The 24,777-nt window shown below is 40.0% G+C and overlaps 1 protein-coding gene across 1 annotated transcript in view; it reads right to left on the bottom strand.

Annotated features, from left to right (window-relative positions):
• Positions 1-24,111, bottom strand: part of abch1 (ATP-binding cassette, sub-family H, member 1) — a 29,653-nt gene extending 5,542 nt beyond the window's left edge. Inside the window, exons 1-17 of the mRNA XM_070841155.1 lie at positions 24,022-24,111; positions 20,917-21,065; positions 18,845-19,004; positions 16,483-16,637; positions 14,174-14,281; positions 12,842-12,935; positions 10,162-10,236; positions 9,586-9,766; positions 8,583-8,679; positions 8,305-8,473; positions 7,378-7,478; positions 3,607-3,677; positions 3,205-3,254; positions 2,841-2,897; positions 2,571-2,641; positions 2,269-2,357; positions 1,027-1,130 (exon numbers count right to left, since the gene is read on the bottom strand). Coding sequence (XP_070697256.1) covers positions 1,027-1,130; positions 2,269-2,357; positions 2,571-2,641; positions 2,841-2,897; positions 3,205-3,254; positions 3,607-3,677; positions 7,378-7,478; positions 8,305-8,473; positions 8,583-8,679; positions 9,586-9,766; positions 10,162-10,236; positions 12,842-12,935; positions 14,174-14,281; positions 16,483-16,637; positions 18,845-19,004; positions 20,917-21,050 — 1,716 coding nt within the window. The 5' untranslated portion in view covers positions 21,051-21,065; positions 24,022-24,111. The remainder of the gene's footprint in view (positions 1-1,026; positions 1,131-2,268; positions 2,358-2,570; positions 2,642-2,840; positions 2,898-3,204; positions 3,255-3,606; positions 3,678-7,377; positions 7,479-8,304; positions 8,474-8,582; positions 8,680-9,585; positions 9,767-10,161; positions 10,237-12,841; positions 12,936-14,173; positions 14,282-16,482; positions 16,638-18,844; positions 19,005-20,916; positions 21,066-24,021) is intronic.
• Positions 24,112-24,777: the final 666 nt, after the last annotated feature.

The following is a 24,777-nucleotide window of genomic DNA, read 5'->3' as shown; positions in this document are numbered from 1 at the left end:
CACACACACACACACACACACACACACACACACACACATCTATGCTGTCTTGTCTTAGTGCCTTCTCCCTGTATTGATTACAAACACATGTCTATTGGAAATCAATGATGAACAGAATCCCGTGTTCCCATTGTCTCATTGATCTCAGAGTAAACCTGACCCCGCTGACCCTCAGAGTCTGCTGCACTCACACTAGAAGTTTTACCCCATGTTTCCCCTCCTGTGCTCTGTCATGTGAACATTTTACAGAAAAATATTGAATGATCTTGAAGAATAAAGATCTGTTTGCTGGTTGATGAGACTTATTGTTGACATGATTATGGCTCTAATGTACTGTGGGTAAAATCAGGGTTTTGATGATGTAGTAAAAATGCAGATGTGCAGGGTAATAGGTCGGCTAGGTTTGTGACACAATAACCTTCAACATGTCAGAACTGGCTCATCTGTGTTCAATTCTCCACAAACCAAATCACATTAGAAAACAGTGACCTTTAATGAGCCATCCAGACTCAGAGAACTGTCTTTACTTTGGTAGTTAAATAGTACAGGAAATATAATGTGTGTCTACAGGAAGACCTCTGCCTCACTGTAACAGTAATTGACAGTGTTGTGTAATGAGGGGAAAAACAACACAGATCCATGATCTGCTTTTCCAAACAAGTATTGGCATTACAATTAAAAGCAAACGATTAGAGAAACATAGAGCGAGGTCAATGTGTACCTGTGATATTTTTAGGTGAAAAAAAAAGGTTAAAAATAATTGAAATGGTCGCCTTTGTTTATATAATCAAACAATTATCTGGGCCTTTATTTCTAGCTCTTGTTTTATTAATTATTCTATATTTTCCTTCTGTTATTTTTTTCCTTGCAGATCTTATTTTTGCTGTTGTAAAGATCCATTTCCCATTCAATAAAGTCTCATCTTATCTGAAGAGAGAGTGTGTGTGTGTGTGTGTGTGTGTGTGTGTGTGTGTGTGTGTGTGTGTGCTTCTCAGTGTAGCTTTTGCCTGCGTCAGGAGGACAAACCTTGAAGACCAGAAGTATGAAGAGGAGCAGCAGGATGATCTGAACGCTGATGACAAACAGCTGAGAGAAGAGGTGAGCCAGCATCGTCTCCAGGGAGCTCACACCTGGTCGAGAGACAAAGACACAAAGAGAGAGAGAGAGAGAGAGAGAGAGAGAGGTTCAGTCTCATGTGAATATAAATGGATTTAACAAATAATTTAAAAAGAGTCTCAATGATTACAAAATATAATATCAATTATTCATAATGAGTAAAAAGACAAAACTCCCTCAGCATGTCGCTGTGCTCGCTGCTTTGCTCTGGTCACATTACTCCCCCTAGTGGTCACATCTCAAACTACACTAAAATGATGCATCGAATCGAGTCGCATCAACAATTTATTGCCTTCAGTCAAAGCATTTAAATGAAAGTACAGATTTAGAGGAAACATCTCATGCATTACCTCCCAACAACCACCCAAACAAACCTCTCAAACTACTTGAATAAAGTTAAAAATGTCAAAATTCAAGAATCGTACAGTGTGTTTCCTGGAGTTGTCTTTTGGCATATAAAACTCTCGCCCTTCTTTGAAGTTAAAATGTGCACTTGAACAGGAAAAAGTGGCCTTGTGAAAGCAAACAGCAGCCATGACAAATAAAGTCATCTAATTTAGGGGTATTTTACTGGAAAAAAATCATGGCTCATATTCATTAGCCATACTATTCCCAATATTCCCCACTGTATCACTTGTACCACATATACATACACATATAAGGCCTATATAATGTTGCCTTACTACATACTGATTGTACATAGTATACACTATATACTAATTATCATAGGATGCTGTCTTTGCAGTGTTGTTTTGTAGTGACAGGAAGGATGATGCACTATATGCACAGATACACAATCAAACTGTAACTTTGAAATAACAAGTTAATATCAACTTGACAAAGAGACAGCTAAAAGTTTTTTACTTTCGTTTGTTTTCTTCCTGGAGCTCTTTCACCAATATCCACAATTATCTGGACTTTTTCTGCAGCTCAGTAGATCAGTAGACATTTTCCATTATTTTCGACTTTCCAAGTGTTTTTTTAATATGGATTTTTTGTTGAGTGTATCTAATTCTTTCACTCTTCAGTGTAAATGCCCTATGACCTCAAAGCATGCAAAGAATTAGTTTGTGCAGTCGCTGCAATGGAGATAGGGCACGGCTTATGTGTTTGTGTAGCATTGTAGCAGCAGTGTGAACTTTGACCTCTCACCTGCGACCCAGCATCTGTCCAAAAGCCCTTCCTTCCTCTCCAGGACAAAGGAGAGAGCTGTCAGACCCACGGCCAGGTAGAAAGTAATACTGGAGTGCCAGGGAGGAAGAGGAAGAGGAAGAAAGGGGAAGTTAAACGGCAGGTTGTCATGTGGGTAAAGAGGGCTGCCTTTCCAGGAAGTGTGGCTGGTTCAGTCCTACAGGGTTATTGAGCAAAGACACCTGATCATCACATTTTTGGTTGTTGGTCGATTACATCTGTCCAACCACACACTACAGCAAACAAGCTCACATCAGACTGACCTGAGCACAGCTCCGGGTGTCACAAACGTAGTAAAATCTGTGTTTTGGCTGCCATAAATCGGCTCTTCAAACTGCAAAAAGACATCAATAAAGGATTTAAATTGACTTTATCATACAGTATGTAACATCAGCAGACACACTAACTACACATCAACTTGCTTGTAAAGTAGTGTCTCTTTTAGGATCGTAATAGAAACATGTGTATGTTATTACACTCATTTATTTATGCTTTTATTATTCTATAGGCTAGTTTTTTTTTTTGTTTTTTACCTTTATTGGCAGCGCGACCAGGTAGGATCTAATGCCCAAGTTATTGTCCACAAAAGCCTGCAGATGGAGAGCAAAGTAACAACCTTAAGTTTAACAATACCAGTCTAATGTATTTAGTAAAAGGATGTTGCATAGCTGAGGGCCCGCTAAAGCCAGGGCGCTCAGCCATGCACATTTAGGCGACTGAACACAATAGTCACTGGTACTGACACACATGTGTCAGTTTATATTGTAACATCTTGAATGTTGACAGACGTCTTACTGGATGTGTTGAACGATTTCTGTTTGTACTCCTCTCCTTCAAAAATGACAACATCCGAACATTTGCTCCAGCTGACTAAACAAAGAGCAAAAAAAAATGTACCTGAAAGGCCTCGTGTAGTTTCTTCTGCAGCATTAAGGCAATTTGTCGATCTAGAAACAGAAACATTTAACAACTTCAGCCTCTCAGATTCCCAGTGTATGTAATGTGATGTGTAATGTAATGTGTTATTTAGTGACTATATCTCCAATAGGATTCTATATATTTTAAAATATTTTTTGAATGTTTTAGTTCATGCACAGTACAAACTAATCCTCACAATTTCATGAAAGGCACATGTGAAGAATTTCATCGAAAAACAATATGTTTGATATTTCCACAGTAATCTCACTGGAATATTACTTCAGTTAAGAACTCAACATTAGACCAAGAAGTGTATTACCATGCATTGTAACAGTAATTATTCAAAAAGACAACAAACTATAAGAAGGGTTTGCATCTTACTTGTCAGGTCCAGCCAGACGTGTACTGATCCTCCATCGACCACATCTCTAGAAACGTGCCGCTGGATCATCCTGTAAAATCAGGGACGTGGTCATAATGTGGAAAAACCTCCCTGAGTTTCCAAAACTTTTAACATTCTCCAATAATCAATAAAACTGGAATGCAAATGCTGCAAGACGATCAAAGATAAGACTGATAAGATGCTGAAGATGCAGATTTTCTGAACAAGTCATCTGCACAACACATTACAAGACAGATTACAAGATGAAACAGAGTAGAGCTACGTGATGATAAAGGAGCAAAACACCACCGTTTTCACTGGGGCTCCCTTTTTCTACATCTGAAAACATAAATCTGTCTGCAGTCACAATCTACAGCTTCACAAATGTACCTCAAAGGGTGGGTAAGAAATAACAGGCTTTTTGGCAGCATGTAGCATAAACACAGACCGTATATACAGTCTATGAGTGTAACCCACAAACTTGAAGAACTTTATTTTGAATTCATTCGTGACGCCATGACCTCTAAGCTGATTAGCACCCAGGCTAATTAGTTTACAAAGCTATGTGACTACAGGCTGGTATCACTAATCTAAATGAAACTTGGTAGTTTAGCTAGGCTCATTATTCCTCTGAGACAAATAAAGCAATGCCTGTGGTCTCAGCGAGACACAGAGGATATTATAATTTAGTTTTAAGTTTAATTTACTTTGTTTAGAGGTGAAGCCAGGCTGGAGTTTCTCCCTGCTTCAGTGGACGAGGATTTTAATTGCTTCTTGCCTTGGTCCCCTAATTTGTAACAAACCCGTAAATATCTTCGCAAGGACCGCCATGTCCTGTTCCACTGTTTGTGTTTGAGGGAAGTCCATATACAGACTGACATACTTGCAGGCAAATGATATAAATCAGTCGGGAAAGCTGTGGCTCTTTTCATTTTTTTTATGTTGAACTAATGAGAATAACCTTTAGAACAGCTCTGTAGGGCTGTTTCACGGTTTAATTATTGAATAGTCTGCTGATTATTATCTCGATAAAATGTCATAAAAATGGTGGGAATGCTACAATTACCCAAGCGCCTAAAAGGATGTCTTCAAAAAAGTCTAATAAGCAAAGTTTAGAAAAGCTGGAGATCCTCACATCTGATAAATACTTGAAAAAACACCTGTAATATTTATGTATCATAGTTCATAGAGATTGTTTTATATTCATAAATTGCTCTAAGGTGATTTTTACCTTAAGAATTACTAATTGTTAGATTTGGTTAGATTTTCCTCATTGTATGACTCCTTCATTCTCTGTCCACAATATAATTAATAGACAATGATATCACATTTGGTTAGTCAGTCAGTATATAACTCTTATTGAACAGATGAGATTATTTTCACATGATCAGGAGACGCAGGAGAAGACACCTTTTGTTTTTTTTCAGGCAGGTCTGTCACATGAACGGCACATGATTCAGTAAGAATGAGCGTTTGATTGGCTGGTGCTAAGCTGTGACCTGCTGTGTCAGGGACAGGAAGGACCAGACTGTCTACCCAGTCATCATGCACACACACACACACACACACACACACACACACACACACACACACACACACACACACACACACACACACACACAGGTATACACAAAACTGTATTCACGCCATAAAAAACAACTCGTGGCCTGTACCCTCCAGGACTGACTCATTCTCACATGATGGCAATCCTCAGGTGTGTGTTGGTGTGGTTTTGTTTCATCAGATGTGTTTATGTGTGTCAAACAAAAAGAAAGAAAGAGACAGAGAGAGAGAGCAACAGAGTATGCAAGTGACTAAAGTGTGGAAATAAATAACTTCAACATCTGCATAACAGGAAATTCAAAATATATCAAGTTCCTAGTTTTTCTTTCACTTTCAGCTTCAGTCGGCTTTAAAAGATAACTCCAGTTCTTTCATACACGGAACCTGTTTTCACATATTTTGGGTTTGAAATGACTAGTAGGTGAAAAAAGTTTTCAAATTGGTCAAGTAGATTGCCTCCATTGGCAGAAGTAAACTGACCCATCGAAGTGTATCCACTGAACACGCTTGAAGTGTCTGACAACGCTACAGAAAGGATCCCTACAGAGACCTATAAGATCCTTGTTAAACCAGAAACAGTTGATAAATTGTTTGGTTCAAAGACCACCAGACAATTTTAATGTTGTTGTCCAACAGTTTCAGAACAGAAATTTCACTCAAAACCACAAACATCAACCTCATGGATGTGCCACTGGTGAAGTCAGAGGATCACCAAAGTCAATAGGATTCATCCTCTGGTTACCATGAAAATCTGTACAAAATTTCTTTGCAAACTATCAAATAGATATTTCAGTCTGGACCAAAGTGGACTGACCCAACATTGCTGCCCTTTGGGCTGCAACAGTAGTGCGGTTAGAAATAAGCATTAAATCAATGCCGTTTTGTTGTGTAAAGCTGCATCACCCATCTTAGTTCATAATAACGTATCAACCCTTCTTTAAAATGTATGTTGCATGTTACATGTACTACATAGCTCAGTATGCAGCATGTGAAATGGTTAAAATATGTATGAAGTGAGGTTAAGAGGGCGTGTCTGTGTGTGTCGAGCATGTTCTGGTCTGCTCTGCTCTGCTCTGCTCTTATTTTGTTTGCTCTGCTTTAACTGTGGTTTTTGTGCGACTGATGAAAACCCCTTTGACGCACGCAACCACAGCCCTCTGTAATCAGCATCGCATTGCAGGTGCACAGTCAAACAATAAGCATTAGTCTGTGCCTGGACAACAGGTATAAAAAGAAAAGGTAAGTAAAATTAGGAAGGAAAAGCAAGTCTGGGAACAAAAATTGTGTTGTTTGTGTCACAAGAGGGTAGAGAGGATGAGACACAAAAGAAAGGTCAAATCATGTCAAACATGTTGAGACATGTCAAGTCAGAAACAAGTCAGACTATAACTCCCGGCACTTCATATTTGAAATATCATCATAAAGAGAGTTTTTTACATTCCACCTTATTTTGGAGTGCAGAAGTTTCGTCAAAGTTCAGTTTTTTTTAACAATGTGTAATGATTTTTAACGATGCCATCATCTTGGCATAAAACTCCACATTGTGGAACATTATCCAGACATATGTAGGGCACATTATTTATTATTCATCATACACTACTCACAAAAAGGTAGGGATATTCGGCTTTCAGGTGAAATTTCAGGATGAACCTAAAATGCATTCTAAACTTTCCAGGTGAACTTAATGTGACCTTCTCTAAACCTTTGAATGCACATGTCCAACTGTTCAGTGTTTCAGTACTTTTTGCACAAGTTGCTGTTCTCTAACAAGAAGCTTAACAGCAAAATTCACAACAGGTTTGATCCATGAATCGACCAATACATGTGGTATACCTACCACTGTTGTTAGATTTTCTTTCAATAAATTGTTTAAGATGAATAAAATTACCATTGTATACTTCTACTTAAATGCCCTACTTTCATGATATAATATCACTATAGCATTCACTTTTTACATTTTCCATATATTTCACCTGAAAGTCGAATATCCCTAACTTTTTGTGAGTAGTGTAAATGCTTTGAATGAGTTAATAGGTTGGTGTCATCGTTGCATAGCCCCTTTCTGTTTTCTACCGACATGCATACGATTGTCATAGATACTGGGGAAGTTTCTCACTATGATTTATCATCAGATAGTCTGAAATGACAATGTGCATATATATTGATTAAACTTGTTAAAAACAACTTGGGATGTCCGTTTCTCTCACCTTTTTGTCAGGTAGCTGGAGAAGTTTTTGCCGAAGCCGATGACACCCCAGTACTCTCCATTATAGATTCCATTAAAAGCATCTGTATGAGACAAGGGAACCTGTGGACATAGAAAGAACAGACATGTATATATATATATACATATATACATATATGTATATATCATACAAATATTTTGATCTTTTTAGAGTGTGTATTTGCACCCGGGTGTAAGTAGCCAGACAGCAGCTATCTGGCTATTTACAGCTGGAACAGTAACATAATATAAACATGTTTATATTATGTTACTGTTAATATAACTAGCGTTGGATGAAAGGGTCAAGCACAGGACTTTCACCCAGGAGACCAGGCTTTGACAACATTGATCTTTTTATTAGTTAACTTATTATTTTCTCTTTTTTAAATGACTGTTTTCAGTGTTTAGTCAGTCAGTTTGGTTAGGTTTAGGCAACAACACTGGTGACACGTTTAAAAAAACAACAATCTAAAGATTGTGGTTCAGGGTCACAAAGAGAAACAACCTTTCCCCTTCACTGATTTCCTAAAAATGCAAGACCTGTTCTGCTGTGAACAGAAGTTAAACTAGTTTTCTTTCAGTCAAATTAAATAAAACGACTGGACGAGAGGCCAGTTTCTTCCTTTCTAGACTGAACCACTTCAGATACCAACAATCAGCCTGAGCTCTGTGAGTAGCAAAAGTAACAATTTGTCATGCAAGAATTAATTGTGGTGTTCAATCGACAGAAAATACATCTGAATCTACTGACAGTGCAACAGCAAATGTATCTGCAACAGAGAAAAACAACCAGTGAACACAAACAGAAACTGCCTGATTCCTCTTTGCTTTGACATATAAATGGGAGAACTGAGGGTGTGATCATGCCTGATGTGTATTAATATTAGCGTCCCCTGAGCCAAATAAATACCTGTTGCACACTGGAGTTGTCCAGGAAGGAGAGCAGTGAATAGCTGAAGGCGGAGGTGGAGGTCTCGTTGTTCACCACGGCAACCTGGATCCCCTTTGGGTCTCCTCCAATACACAAACAGATCAGAGAGACCTGGATGACGGGCAGCAAGAACTGGAAACACAAGGAGCTGTGCACACGAGGGACAGGGTGACAGTCAGGAACGCTGCATCAGCTCATTTAAACTTCTGCCTCTAATCACTAGATATTGTAATTAAATACAATTAACTTCAACATACCCTGGCATTCGCTTCATGCGCACCATTGTTTTGATCATCAGGGCGGCGATGTTCCTCCACTTTGGCACCACGTGTCTGGCTCGCACCTTCCAGTCAGCTGAACATACACACACACACACACACACACACACACACACACAAACAAACAAACAAACAAATAGTAACTCTTGCTGCTTTCCCTTTAGTTATTTGAATTATTTCATTTTTTTTAAATGATTTTGAGATTTGGACTGTTGGTTAAACAGAAAAGGCAGTGTGAAGGCGTCACGTTGGGCTCCGGGTAACTGAAACAGCATGTTTCACTGTTATCAGAATGTTTTACAAACCAAATAATCAATCGATTATTGGAGAAAATAATCAGCAGATTAATCCATAATGAAAATAATCAATTTTGCAGTCTGATACAATATAGCTCAAAAAAATCTAATGATATATGTAATAATATAATAGTCACTGCAATGGGCACTTTTAATAGTATAAGTACATTGTCCTCATTATACTTGCAGATGTAAATATAATTTTGAGTGCAGGACTTTAAAGTATCACAAGATATTTTTACAGTGTGGTATTATATTAGTACTTTAACCCAAGTAGATGATCTGAAGTTTTTCCTCCACCACTGAGTAACTCAACAGCACTAACAACACTAATATATTAATCACTAAGCAAAAACAGGAAAAACTTTGTGTCAACATCTGCTTTCCACTCAGAGAATAACTGAAACAATACTGACATCCAACTGTTAATCAGCCAAACATGCTTTCTGTGAGGTGTTGCCATTTTTAAAAGGCAGGTTTCTATAACTAGCAGAGCAGAAAACGATAAAGAGACAGACAGACTTTAATCTCACATTTGAGCTGAGGTCATTGCAGTGATGTGACATGCATTTGGTATGCAGCTCTAGGCCACTGTGACACCCTCACAAACTAGCGAATGTGAAGCAGCAATATAACTGATCTGTGAAGTGAAATAAGGCTTGTGCCACACGTTTCAAAACTATTACCTGAGTATTTGGGAACTTCGTCTGCAGCTCCTGCTCCAACTGCCAGAATTGGCTGACTCTCGTCTCGCCCACTCTCGAATGATTGGCTGTTCTCCAACGGCCCACCCTGCGGACTGGACCCCCGTTTAGAGCCATTCTGGTCCGACGTCTCACACAGCTGCAGGAAGGCGTGCTCCAGGGTCTACAGAGGCAGGAAATGTTGGAGAACATAGACCAGAGTATGTCAAGATTTCAGCAACTTTTACTCACACAGGCGAGGCCTCACTGATTGGATTTCAGTGCACAAAAGATGGGGAGGCAGACCAACTTAAAATCTAAACTTAAAACTTACATGGTCAACATTGCTGATTAAGCTCCCATATTCTGCTCATCTTCTAGTTCATATTTGTATATATGGATGTCCTACTGGACAAGTTTACATGGTTTAATGTTCAAAAAACACATTTTAACACATTATATCTTTAATCTAATACTGAATATAAAACAACTTAACTTGCACTTGTTTAATGAACAACCTCCCTGCCTTGACTACCAGCACCTGCGGGCATCCATACGAGGGTTTTAATGAGTACTCACTGTTGCACTGTGCTGCTTCATGACAGCGTCTGGAGGACCTTCAGCCAGCAAACGGCCGTTCCTCATGAGTCCGACCTGCAGAAAGGATGGGAGTGTTTAGAGAGAATATTCCTTCTATAAGTGTTGTTTGCAGATGACGTTCTTGGCTTTTTAGGACATATTTCATCCTCTGTATGTAAAGAGATACAGAGTCACAAATTGAATAATAAATCATAGCATCTGCACATTAACCAAAACGTCCAATCCATATGTACCCCCTCAAAACAAGTTTAAAACACACACACAAAATGCAATCTCAGCTCTCCAGTTCCATTTCCAAAAGAAAATCTAGTACAAATAACAACTCAAAACTGAAGGAAAAAACATAGAAATTATATATTAGATTGTTACATGAAGGGTACAAACCTTTATAAGACAAAAACTGTTTTGTACATTAAAACAAACAATTCAGCATTCCTCCACCACTGGATAAATTCTCCATTGAAACCCAGACTGATGAAATTCTTTCAATGAGCAGCTCTCTAAGGCAGAGTGATACAACACCTCTAGAAAACATCATGAAACTGTAAAAATATATATAAAAACATACAAATATATATTAAAAATGATCAATTTACAAAAACATGTTTAACAGTCAAATGAATGGGCACCATCTGCAAGTTTTTCATACCTTTTATGGACTCATAAATGTGGATGTTTCTCATAAGACCAATATTAAATTCACAAGTCTTACTCTTGTATATAACCATTGACAAATAGTCCACCTGTAGATACACATGCACACAAGGCAGCAGCAGGAAGGAAGTTAGAGATCATTTGTTCACCTACAAACAAGCCTTTCTGACTTGAACAGACATGCAGGTTTTGTCTTTTACTACGTGAGATGTGGTGGCGGTTTATTGTACAAAAAAGGAAGTGAAATCTTAGCTTCTGAGATCCTCATAAGGTCATTTGTTAGATCTGTTTCACAGATGCATGTTTCATTAAACTTTTTATAAACACACATACAACAAAAGGCCACACAATCTTAAAAGAACAGTTTGACACTTGGGGAAATTCTCTTACTCGCTTTCTTGCCAAGAGTTCTATGGGAAGATCAGTACCAGTAGTAGTTCTCATGTCTTAAATGTAAAGTATGGTACTAGAACTAACTTAGCTTAGCATTAAGGTTGGAAACAGCTAGCTTGACTCTTAACAACTGATGGTTTTTACATTTCCGTTGTGGATGGATTAATAAAAGCATATTCCTCCAAAATGATGAAATGTACCTTTAAACAAAAAGCAAACAAATGTGGCTTGTGATAACTAAGCTACAGAACAAACTTATGACTGTAAAGAGCTCATAAAACGTTTTATGGACTTATGGATATACAAAGACGATTAATGGGGGAAACAATGAACTCGAGGAATGACTGGATTTATGCTGAGCCAGGCATTAGTTTGACCAGCAGTGAAGGTGACTTGGGTGTTCAATGTACTGTAGAAATGAGGGGCTGTAGGCTTACAAAGTTCAAGTCCTTTACAGTGTGAGGCCCTGTTGTTTGTGTGTGTGACCATGTACCATAAAACTAGCTGTCAGAGGTATTTTGACATGATTAAGACTGAAATCCATCACAGTATGTGCACAAAATGGCTCTCTGGTGACTGTTGACTGGCTACATTTGTGTTTCTGCATTACTTCCTGCTCTCTCTCTGTTTCCTGACACTGTCCGTGTTTGTTTGTTGGCTGGGTGGAGCTCAGACTATGCAAGGTTTTGTGCACTGATCTCAGTCACCAGCTGCAGAGGTCTAATGTCCAGACCAGTCATTTAATCTATCTCGCCATGATCAGATGATAAAAAATCATGTAGCCAATAAACGTCTTTCAGGTAATTACATTACTAACAGTTCGGTTTTATATTTTTCTGTGCACATCATGGCTTGACCACTACCTAACATACCATAACATATTCCTCTTACACAGACTGCACTTGTCACTGTCTGTGACACTTTTGTGTTTAAAAAATTAGGAGATAGTCCTTTGTTGGGGCAGAGTAATACTCATTTGGCGCTCGATTTAAGTATTTACAGCAGTAAGATGGTGTGTGTGAGACTGAGTCAAACTAAACGATAGTGCCCGTTTTCATCAAAATAAAGGAACGTGTCATCCAGTGCAACAGTCTGGCTCATTGATATGTTTTTAATCGTTTTTGGGAAACAATAGAGCTCTGTGGCGCAGAGGAGGATGATTAATCAGTCTGTAACCATAAGAAGAAGAAAAATATGGAATATCACGTTCCAAAATTAACAAATAATGAACACACTAAACAATGTCAGCAAATTCTTTTGTTTTGTCAGAAATGCAAAATGCAATGCAAAATAAAGACACAAGAGAGCCTCTATGCAAACTCTATAGGAAATATGCAATTCAGTGAGAGCTTTTGTTCCTCCTGTCAAAGTTAATAAAGAATAAACTTCATCTAACATGCCGGCACAGATGTAGATATAAATGGACTCACTGTTTCTCTGTGAAGGGGTGAAACATGGGGACTATTGTGGGTGCAGTGCGTTGTTCTATTGATTTTGCAGCAGTGCTCCCGATTGTTGTTGAGAGCGAGCATTTATGCTTAATTTGCTGGTGTGTGTTATCTATGTGTGTGTGTATGTGTGTGTGTGCCCATGCATGTGTGAGTAATCTCACCACATTGGCTTGCCTGGCCTCCTCTATGTAGTGCGTGGTGATGATGACGGAGACTTTGCCCGTCTTCACAATCTCCACGAGATGCTGCCAAATCCTAGCAAGAAACCAAATAAATTACATAACACTTGAACCGCTCGTTAATACATTTCTCCTGAAATCGTAGTCTGAAAAAGCTCAAAGCTTCACCGGCAGCAGTTTGCCTGCCAACCATCTGATCTGAAGAGGCTTTGTGGTGCTATTATACAATGAGCCTGGACCAAGACACTGGAGGAGGGCAGTATGCTCTCTAAAAGGTGTCTGACTTGCTTTTATAGAACATATGTATAAGTGTTTGTTCGTACAAACACTTTCCCACTTGTCAAGTTGCAATACTGAAGCCGTTATGTTTCCAAGTTAGAAACGCGGACACGGTCAGACAGATTTGACAGCATTATTTCCAATAAATAAAGCTTAAAAGAAATACATATAGTGACTAATAAATGTCTCTTCTGCCATGATCAAGGGTTTAAAGTCAGTATAATAAACAGTATAACAGTATAAATGGGTTTTTGTAATTGATTATTTCATTTAATGATACATTACATTACAGTTATACAATTTTTTGAACTTATTCAAGCAGTCCTGCTGTATATTTTTATTATCAGACACCATATTAAGCAGTTTACAATAAATACCATCTAACTGCACTGTCACTGCTGCAGATCTGCCTGATTACCTTGGTCCTACATCTCTGTTTCTACATTTCTGTTTCTTCCCTACTGTCGACTGTCATTGTAAGTCAAAATGTAAGTCAAATCCATGAAAGGATTATTAATACCCCAGACGTTGTCACATTAATCACTGGGAATATCGAGATTTTAATATTTTACTTTGCAAACATCAGACGCTAGAAACTGAAGATATTCAGTAAATGTGCGTAAATCTAGTGTGTTTAGTTTCCTATGTTTTCATTAGGGGGTGTGTGAAAAAACAGGGCTATACTTTTGTGAGAGGGACAAGTTGGAGAAGCCAACTGTGGGAAGAAAGAGAATTGAGTGAGAGTGTGTGTTTGTTTGTGTGTGTGTGTGTGTGTGTGTGTGTGTGTGTGTGTGTGTGTGTGTGTGTGTGTGTGACTTATGTCACATTCAGGGACACACAGTCAGCTTAAAAATAGTTGACTGGAGAACGGCTTGTTCAACTGAGGACAAAAGCCGTTTAACTAGTTGGCGAAGTGGTAATTTTGGGGTCAGTGGTTATGCTTCAGGTAGGGTTAGGGTTAATCTCCAGGAATGAATGCAAGTCTATGTAAAAACCCCAACAGCAACCTAAGTAAAGTATGTGTGTGTTACGTACTTAGCCCTGAGCACAGGGTCCACGCCGACTGTCGGTTCATCCAGGATGAGCAGTTCGGGATTCTGAAGCAGAGCCGCTCCCAGAGACACCCTGCGCTTCTGACCCCCGCTGTAACACACACAGGAAACAGGTGAGGAAACAAAGAGGAGTTGAAGGGTGACAGAGGTGAATCATCTTCCACGTTCCCAATTGTGTTGAAACTTTGCCTGTGTGCATGCCTCTCACTCCTGAGGGAGCCGAAAGTAGCAGAGACAAAACCTGCAGGACGAACCTGCCTGACAACACGGAGGGAAACAACAGACCTGAGAGAGGAATGTTAGGAGGGAAACACATTCTCACAAAATACCTTTATTTCATTAATATTATCTTAAAAAATTATTTCATGTTTTACTGCAGCACAGAGTAGCTGATCCTACGTTGCAAAATAAAGAATGACATGAAGCACAAACAGACGTTGAGTAAATGTGCCACATGGTGTGTTTATTCATACCAGGAATATCTTTCATATTATGTATTTGTGAACAGCTTAACAGGCTGCAGCGGAACAAGTGAGCTGAGGCCTGTTCATCATCAACATCATTAACACAACAGATCTTTAACGTAATGCCAACACGCAAGCTCTGAAATCTCACAAATCATGTTTACTGCGTCTCCTCTTTAAAATTGCCAGTTTTATCCAGAAGTTGCGGCTCGGTAACATGACAGGCTGTTACACCCCACATGACATAAATATTACATGACCAGCTAATGAACGCTGGCTTGAGGGGCCTCTTTGGGAACAGAGGGGTCTTTGTGACGAATCAGGGACGTGAATCAAGAGCCGAAACGAGAGATGCTAAATTATTCTTCCCCCAATAACTGCAGAATATAAAAGGGCCATTACTCTACCACTTCTATTGATCTCTATCTGTGCCTGAGAGATTGCGACAACATGGTCAACTTTCTCTCACATCTTACAGCCCCGATCAACATGAAGTCACTTTTTCCGAAGTAACTTAATGAGTAAAGCAGAGATCCAACAAAAATATACTGTGAAATGGAAAACAGTCTATTTTTAATTTGTGCTGCTTGAGCATTTCCGTTTATGGCTTGAGAACGAGGCTTTTTGGTCTTCTTACAGCATCTTCCTCTGTGGAATTGATAAAAATGTGAGCTGCTAATCGTGGAAGTTCAGCTGATCGGAAAGTTGTTGTTCCAGAGGACCAGGAGCAGCTATGAGATGCCAGAAATTTCAGCAGCAGGAAGCTGGCAGAGAACTTAACAACAAAGTCTCTGCAGACATAATTGTCAGTTCAATGGGACAATGATTGTTGCTTATTGTAAACTGAGCTGCCAGTCAGGTTCAAGGTCACACTTTCTGAGGAAACTGGAGTCCTTACATGCAAATATCAAAAGCTTTGCTTTGGTGCACAGGTTAATATCTTCTGTGCTTAAGATAAATAAAAACTTGACAGCAAAAAGAGGAACTTCTTTACACCATATAATCTGCACAGCATACAGCAACATACTGGCAACTTTACATTCCTCAAATGTAACGTTTAAAGACTCATTGGACCTTTGCCAATGAGTTGCAAACCAGTTTTGATTGCAAATCAAATGATTGCAAACCAGTTTTGTCAGAAACCAAAGTTTATTAGCCTACAAGTATGCCAAAACGTCATTACTCAAATTCAAATTATTCATCAGTTACCAATTACCAATTGAATTGGGCTACTTTTATGATGGTTAGGTGGGTTTGAAATTCTAATTGGCATCAGTCAGTGAGAATATTCAACAAAGCTTACATTACAATAAACGAGTTGCTCTCTCTTTATTGGACTTCTGCTTGTCTCCTTACCAGACAAAGTCATATAGTTTTATGAGCACTGGGTTTACAGCCTGTAAAGGGGAGAGTGATTATGTTTGTCTGAGTCTATCTGTGTAGTTTTCATTTAATTCAGGTGTCAAAGTCCACAGGCATCTGTCGACCGCTGTAAAACACACTTAGCGTATCTCATAAACTGGCTGTATCTAGGGATACACTGCACCTGGCTTCATTTCTGCACACTGACAACCACACCTGAACCTAACATCTATAAGTAATGATGTCCAACTGGCTATTGATTGACAATACTGCCCAAAGTTCACCTGCAGCAAATGATACAACTTCAGACGAGTGGTTCCTCAAACAGCGCCTGGTCTAAATGCAGCGATACGATCATTCACACACTCCGGATGCAGTATTATGTTCCCCCCAAATCTAACCTCTCTGGAGAAGTTTTGTTCTAAATCACTGCATATTGAACCCATTCTGCCACAGGTGGTTTTACCTGAGATTTCGGACCAGACTGTGCTTCTGAGGTAGATCCAGGAAGTCGATGAGAAAACCCATGCGTGCCTGGGTTTCCTTCGATGTCAGGCCATGAATTCGGCCAAAGAAGGTCAGAGTGTCACTGATGGTGAACTCGTTGTACAACGCCAGCTCCTGTGAAACACAACGACAACGTTTTAAAAGGTTGTGTGTCACAGATTTTTCAGTGAGAAAGGGAAACTGGAATAGTTGACGGCAGCATTTTTTAAAGTACGGCAGCTTTTTGATCCCCACGTGGACCTTCATCGAGTACCTGACTTTACCTCAAAAAGGTTGTGTGTGAATAGAAATGTGGCAACTGAGCAAATGAGGGAACAGGATGAGAAAAGCATTGAAGACATTGCAAACACTCTGTCTCTTCATTGATTCGTCTGTGGCTTCAAAATACAAAAATAACACTTTTGCAGATACCATACTTTGAGGAACTTGACCTAGTGTTACTCAGAAACCTAAGAAAAGAAGCCAAACTTGTCAATTATTACACGTTGTCTAAACACAAGCGGGTGTACAAGAACTTCACCTAAATAAAATACACCCTGATTTTCAGATACAGCTTTCAGTACTTGACGGTGTCGGATACTCGTAATTGCTACTGACACATTTCAATTGCTGCCAAAAAAAACCCTCTCCAAATCGATACAAAGCCATAGTCTTTTGACATCTATGCAATAATTCTGTTGCTGATAAACTGATTGATAGAAAAAACTGAATGTTTCATGTTGAACTAAATTTTCCACAACGATAATGGCAGCATGCAGAGTTGGGTCAGATTACTTTGAAATGTAGGCAGTCACTGAATACAAATTACATACAATTTTTGAATTTAGTAACATTATCCATTGTATTACAAAGAAATGTAATCTAGTGTGATTACTTTGAGATTACTTCAAAATCAAAGATGACAGAGACCTTCAAATTACACAAAAACAAATGGACACGGCCATAAAAATTTGAATTTCGCAAATATTCTTATCACTCTTTAAACATCTCAAAACATTTTCAATGCACTTTGCATGATCAGCATTTACAGTTAGTCAAATAAAATTACCATCCCCAAAACAAACTACGGGTGTAAAGCTACGGTTTGTAGCTATTCATGAGGTAATAGTAGAGGTTTTCATGAAAAAAGTAATTTCAATAATTTACAAATGTAATCAAAGTTATCCTGGACACTGTCACTATAATCTGATTGCATTAGTATGCAGTTTTAGTTTTAGTATCTATTTGAATTCATCCTGCAGATCTGTATCTTCTCGGCTGCCCTCTGAGCACCGAGGATTACTGATATCTACTCTTATTGTATCACTTTGTGTGTTATTTTATATTTATTTTATTTAGTTTCAGTCTGGAACAGGCACTACAAACATTTCATTGCACATTATATTGTGTATAACTGTGTATGTGACAAATAAAGGTCTTGAATCTCTTGAATCTCTTGAATGTTGAGAAATTATTTAAACTTTTAAGGGATTAAATAATGGTCCACATGCACTTTTCTGCAACAACATATGAATGGTATATATTATATTTTGCTAGCTTCTGTGTTTTAAGTCAAAAGCTATGGGTCACTGAAATTCTCTGCACTGCGGCATCAGTCAACACAAGCCAAGTTCAACAGTTGCACCCTGGAGAATAGATGAGGTGTCACATTTCTTCCTCTCTCGGTCACAGATCACTTCCCACGTGGGACGAATGTGATGCTGCGGGTTACACACAGGAGGACACATGCCAGTGTCTCATCAGATATCCAGGCTGACAGTAATGAGAGACACTCAGGTACAGGTCACTGACTGCAACAGGGGCTAAATTAAAGAAGCCCCTGTGCAAGGCACTTAACCCGTTATTCATGGCTGTGATGAGCAGCTCCCTGATGTGAGTGTTGGGCTGAGAACTTTATTTTGGAAACACGAGCACTGAAAAACCTTCGCTGGACAAATAAATGTAAAAATGTGGAGCTGAGTAATAATTAAAGCTAACAGAGAGATGTGGGGAATGTGACTGGGAATCTGCAGGTTTTAAAAAAAAAACTTGATACCTTTTAATCTCTATTTAAACCTGAATTGAATTTAAGATCAGTTAGGGGACCAACATTGAGATAGAAAGCTTTCTGGGTGAACAAACACATAAGAATTGTTATTCTGAAAGCCTTGAATTTCCATGAATTTGTGGTTTTTCCAAATATTTTCAGAACCTTTGGGTTCATTTATACCAGCAAGAGCCAGAAAGCTTTTCGGCTCACATGGTTAATATACATGTAAAACACACACATGTACCCAAACGTACCTCTGTGTAGACGATAGATTTTATGATGTAGTGTTTACCTGCGGCATGTATCCGACCTTCTTCCCTGGCACGTCATGACCAGGGAACGCAGGTGGCTTCCCCAACACAGAGATGCGACCCCGTGAGATTTTCAGAGTCCCCACGATGCATTTCAGAAGTGTGGTCTTCCCACATCCACTGGGCCCCAAAAGGCCGTAACTGCAACACAGAACCGAAAGCATTTCAGATAAACCTAAAGGGCTTTTTGGAACAATTCCACAACACGTGAAGTTGTGAGAGTTTATTTTTGTTGAGCATCTGTTTTTAGAGCAAACGATATGTGAATTACAAACACCGCGTCACAGCTCTAACTAACATATTCAGCGAAAACGAATGGGGATTCAAAGGAAACTGTGGCATCTGTTAACACTGAAGAGTCCTTCATACTGTATACTTAACAAAGGAAATACATATTATCTATGTAAGCATCTAAAGATAACCAGATGACTATATTAGATAAAACACAACCATGCCTGCAGGCAGCATAACAGAGCTGCACTGCATACTAGCACTTCTACAAGGTCCGTCAGCTAGACTGTGTAAGTTACTGTCAAACAACACAAAACTGCAAAAATATTTACCATGATGTGCTACATTCATGAAAAACTGTTGGTTAACAAACTATTTTCTACTTTTTGTCAGATGTTTCACCCACAGTCTGACTCAGGACGCAGGGATGATTCTAACATCTCTTATCAGCTTCCTACTGCTGTTTACGTCTTACAGATGGACTCATCATCAGTCTGTTGTTCATTGTTCAGAGCTCTAAAAACTTATTGTACACTATGTGTTCAGCACCAAACAGCACACAGACACAGTTAGTGTCTAGCTGGTGAATGTTGTGGAGCTTTTGGCAGCTAAAGGGCCAGATATCTCTCTCAGCAGGTGGTAGAGACCAAAACAGAGCTAAAAGGACGATGAATGTGATTATGAATATAGATTCATCAGATGGTATGAAACAAGACTTAAAATAATAATAATTTATGAAGTGATAACGTTGTTTACAGCTTGTGGCCAAAAAATCTATTATTACAGATTTAACTATGTAACTAGAACTGGAAAGTGATAGTTTAGCTTATCTTATCTTATCTTATCTTAACTTAGCACAACTTAGAATAAGGACAGATAGGAGGGAGAACAGCTAGCTGTTCTCTGTTCAAGGTTCAAAAATCCATTTGCCACCACCTCTTGGGCTCACTAATTCACACAAACAGGAACGTAAAAAGTTCAAGTTCGGTTTCAGAGAGAGTTATGTGGCCTTTTTCTTTAAACCTTCTAAAAAAAGAGTGTGATGTAAAATTCTTGATGAGTATTAAACAAAAAGAAAAACAAAGCAGATGACATGCACAATGCGCCTGACTAACACTGTGCTTTATCTGTGTGCATTCCAGGTGTAACACTATACCAGCTTTGTTGTTCAGCACATTTCCAACCTGTCAGAGAAGCTTGCTGTCTTTACACACTTCCCCGTAGTTTCTCTGCACAGCGTGCAGTTCACGAAAACATGTAAGTGAGCATGAATTATTTCTGACTCATGGTTTTAGTTTTTCCCCTGCCTTCCAAATCTAGTTCATCACTTGAGAAATGCAGGTATGTTTGACAAGTCATTGAAGGTTGATCTGATTGTCTTGTAGGAAATTAAGGTTTTGCAATAGATCAGTCAGCAGATACATGGCAAAAGAGAAGGAGACTGTTTCCAGCCATGCCCCGGACATTTCACTCAATTTGCATGTTGAGACAACACCTGCTGACTGGGAGAAGTACAAGTCCATTGTTTGTGCCTGTTTAGTGCTACGAGGGGAGAGATGGTGGAGGTGTAAGGCTTTAAAATACAACTAACAGCATATCTTATTAAAAGGTAGGAGCTTTTCAGTCTTTTCAATACTTCTCTTTTCATCGTTCTTTCTTCTTGTCCCCTTTTTCCCTGAGTCGCTGATCTTTTTTATATGACCACTGTAATGATGGATTTAGTTCTAACCAATAAATAAAGCGATAAATGTCTTGTCAATCACAGAAAACAGTCTGCAATCACAGCCAAAATGGCAGATTTGAGTCAGCGCGCTCCACTCACATTTGTCCCTGTGGTACAGTCAGGTTGAGGTTGCTGAGGACCTTCAGTTTGCCGTACGAACGGCACACATCCCGGCACCGGATCGCAAAATCCTCCTGTCCAGCAGGCAGAGAAGCCTCCAAGTCAGCCTTCATATTCCCCTTCTTCAGCTGGAAATGAGGACAATACTTTGTTAAACACCAAGAACAGTCTTCATGTCTGCAGACACATACTGATTATTTTTTCACCATATACACTGAGCAGATGTGACACAAAGACAAACACGACCTCAGTCTCTATCACTGCACAGGACCATGAGAATAATTCATGGGATGATGCACTTGTCCTCCATTATTTATAGCATTTGAACATATTATGATCACATATGCATTATGTGTCACACTGTATCTCGCTTTCAACACCTGAAGCTGGGCTGTTTACATATATGTCTACAGTAACAGAACGTGGATGTTTTTTGCCACTGAACATGAAATATTGCTTGCAGGAACAATTAGATGTATTTCAGTGTTGTAGCAACAAGATATCAGTTAAATAATGTTGTCTATCCTTTGCCAATATTACAGCAGTAAACAGATCAAAACGCTTTACAACTGGCTGTTTGTAATCATAATATACTGTGTGTTCAACTGACCTGCTGTGATTTATTAAATACACAAATCTAAACCAATAGTGGCTGAGGGCAGTAGGGAGATTATCTCACTGTTGCAGTTTTATGGGGCTGAACAGGAATCAAATTAACAGAATCAAATTAACGTTGTCTTTTAACTTGCTGTAGTTTGTTTTAATCACTGAAGTGGTTTCTTTGTATTACAGCCATTGCTGAAGGCCCAAATTTGCCCCGTCTCCGCCTTTGTTTTTCAAGAATTCCACAAATTTCAAAGCTGATTTTCACATTAACCTCAGCCGGAGGTTAAAAGAAGGAATTTGGGAGGAATTTCCATCCATCCATTTTCTATACCGCTTATCCGTCAGGGTCGCGGGGGGAGCTGGAGCCTATCCCAGCTGACTTTGGGCGAGAGGCAGGGTACACCCTGGACTGGTCGCCAGCCAATCGCAGGGCCACATACAGAAAGACAGACAGACAACCACTCACTCTCACACTCACACCTACGGCAATTTAGTTAACAATTAACCTAATGTGCATGTCTTTGGATTGTGGGAGGAAGCCGGAGTACCGGAGAGAACCCACGCTAGCATGGGGAGAACATGCAAACTCCACACAGAAAGACCCCGAGTTCAAACCGGGATTTGAACCCCGGACCTTCTTGATGTGAGGCAACAGTGCTAACCACAGCACTGCACTAGAGGAATTTCCATTCATCCATATTTTGTAATCCCACATAATAACAACAAACGATACATATTACTGTAACTGTCAAAATGTCAAAAGACCCTCAATAAACCAACCTCTTAGACAAGAATGTGTCTTTTTTTATAACTATTATAACATGTTGTTGTGATCTTTCCCAAAGCCACCTGAAAATAGTATTGTGTCGTACAAAATCCTACTCAACACATACAATGTATTGTGCTTTGTTGGGGTTGAGCTCAGATGATTTCTGCTGTTTTTGTTCCCACACCTGGCTGGTGTTGTTACACTGTAAAACACTCTATTAGACGTGTGTTGTGCTGCTAATAAAACGCTGTAAATTCATAATTCAAATGTTAGGTGCATTTAGGCAGCATAGCACTTTCAGAACAATGAGGAAACTGCTGCTCTGCACCGCTGAGAACAATAAAAATTGTAAAACAGTAAATCAGACTACAATTCATCAACATTTGCTTCCTGATTAAGTTTCATTCCTGTGCAGACGTTTGTAGCCGCATCAGTGCTGGCAGGTTTAAAGGCTTTACTGCAAGCAGCTGAAAGAAAATGTGAACCAGGGATTCGCCTGGATTAGTTGTTTTTTTTCAAGAATGCAAGTGGGGAGAAACTTTTAACCTTTAACCCAACAGTCCAAGATGAATATCACTTCTGGCACAACAACATACTGAAACAGCTCTCGCATACTCCGATATTCCTGATGGGTTCTCTGCATATTCTCCAGCTTGAGCAGACAAATTATTTAGGTCGTAAAACAATCCTTTTGCCCGGTAATCTCTAATAACGGCCTTCTTTCACGGGCTTCCCCCAGTCTCCAACTAACTCCCTCCTTTAATCCAGCATCTCTCGTTTGCCAGTGGGGAGATTAGGAATTGTGTAATCTGACGCATTTGGTTGGCTTCACCTCTGGCACTATAGCCTACATCTGCAAAAATATACACCAAGACAGATCTCACCCTGCTACTGTATGAATAAGCCTACGGTTATTGGACACTGGGACCATTTCAGACAACAAGCTGATTAAACCCAGTTAAGATCCATCAGCGGCATCTGAGATAAAGTCAACTCACCTACAGGAAAACACACTGACAGCAACTGTCGGTTTGATGGAGGATAAAGCAGAAGTTTTAAGTAAACACTCACCCTGAGAGAAGATGGAGGCGAAAGGGAAAAGTGGAGAAGATGAAGAGCGGCTGATGAGTGAGTCCACAGACTGAGGACAACGATTAAAGAGCATGTGAACATCAGCTGACACAAACATCTCAACTGAGTAAGAACAAAGTGGAAGAACAGGTTCAGTTCACCCGCCGGCAGGTGGAGAATGGATGCTTTCCTCTGAAGAATACCCACCTAACACACACACACACACACACTACACACACTTCTCCACAACCTGTAACAAGTGGCTTTACTAAGAATAATGTAATGTAATATTGAGTTGCAGTTAAGTTACAGACAAGAATTTCCAATGCATCAAAGTCATTGGCAATTCTTGTCTGTAACTTTGAATGAATCCAGCTGAACTGTTTCTGTTAAGGTGTGATTTTGACATTTTAAGTGCTTGATTATTTAAGCAAAATCCAGAGTTAGTAGAAGACAGCCTTTAGTTGCAGTCCTCTGGGTGATCCGGTCTGTAATTAGAGAAAACAGCACCCTGTCCCTCTGCAGGCTCCTCTGCAGGACACTCTCCCCTGATAATGACCTCAATGAGCCCAACAAAGCCTCTCTTTTCATTCATACTCGGCTCTGCTCTGTTCTGTTGATCAGGAAAAAATTCCTACCTTGCCTGCCAAGTTGTTGCCAACTTGCGTCACAGCCAAGTGGAAGAAACGGGCTCGACAGGCGCGCTCAAATCTCTCCGGATCCAGCACAAACGCGGCAGCAGCGACACGTTAACTGTTGAAGAATGGCCACTGACGGGCTATTTATAAGCTGTGCGACGGTAGCCTACATCCACCGACCGACCGACAGCTGCTGCACTCTCACTTCTCCCTTTCACATCAGCGCGTCACACAGGATGTGAGCTCTGCAGCAGCAGCAGCAGCAGCAGCAGTGCGGTGACCGGTGCTCCAGCTCTGCCCTCCTCCCCCTGCTGCCCAAACGATAAAGCTCGTCCTCCCTCCCTCTAAACCTCACTGACTAACTGAATATTGTGCGAAAACCAAATGTCACAAGTGGTGGTTGGTTGCTGCGGCGTGCGTCCTTGCAGACTTTCTCTCCATCTCGCCGCCGCAGCAGCGTGAGACAGGCCTGTCGCCAAAGGCTGTCGATGGTGACCGTTTAAGCAAAAAGAAAGGACCCAGAGGTGCCCCACAGCGTCTTACCCTCTCGTCCATCTCGGTGCAGTCCGCAGCAGCGGCCGTCGCATCATCCCGACCGGCAGCCTCCGCGGCCATGGCAGCAGGGAGAGAAGGGCGGACCGGACAGCTCTGAGAGGAGAGACAGCGAGAGGGGGAGGGAGGAGGGGGAGAGAGAGAGAGAGTGAGGGGGAAGGATGGATGGATGGATGGATGGATGTGCTCTGGGACTTTTTATTC

Source organism: Pempheris klunzingeri, chromosome 12, assembly GCF_042242105.1.
Source record: "Pempheris klunzingeri isolate RE-2024b chromosome 12, fPemKlu1.hap1, whole genome shotgun sequence".
NCBI classification, from domain to species: domain Eukaryota; kingdom Metazoa; phylum Chordata; class Actinopteri; order Acropomatiformes; family Pempheridae; genus Pempheris; species Pempheris klunzingeri.
Note: the sequence above shows the minus strand (reverse complement) of the source record. Positions and strands in the feature narration are given on the sequence as shown.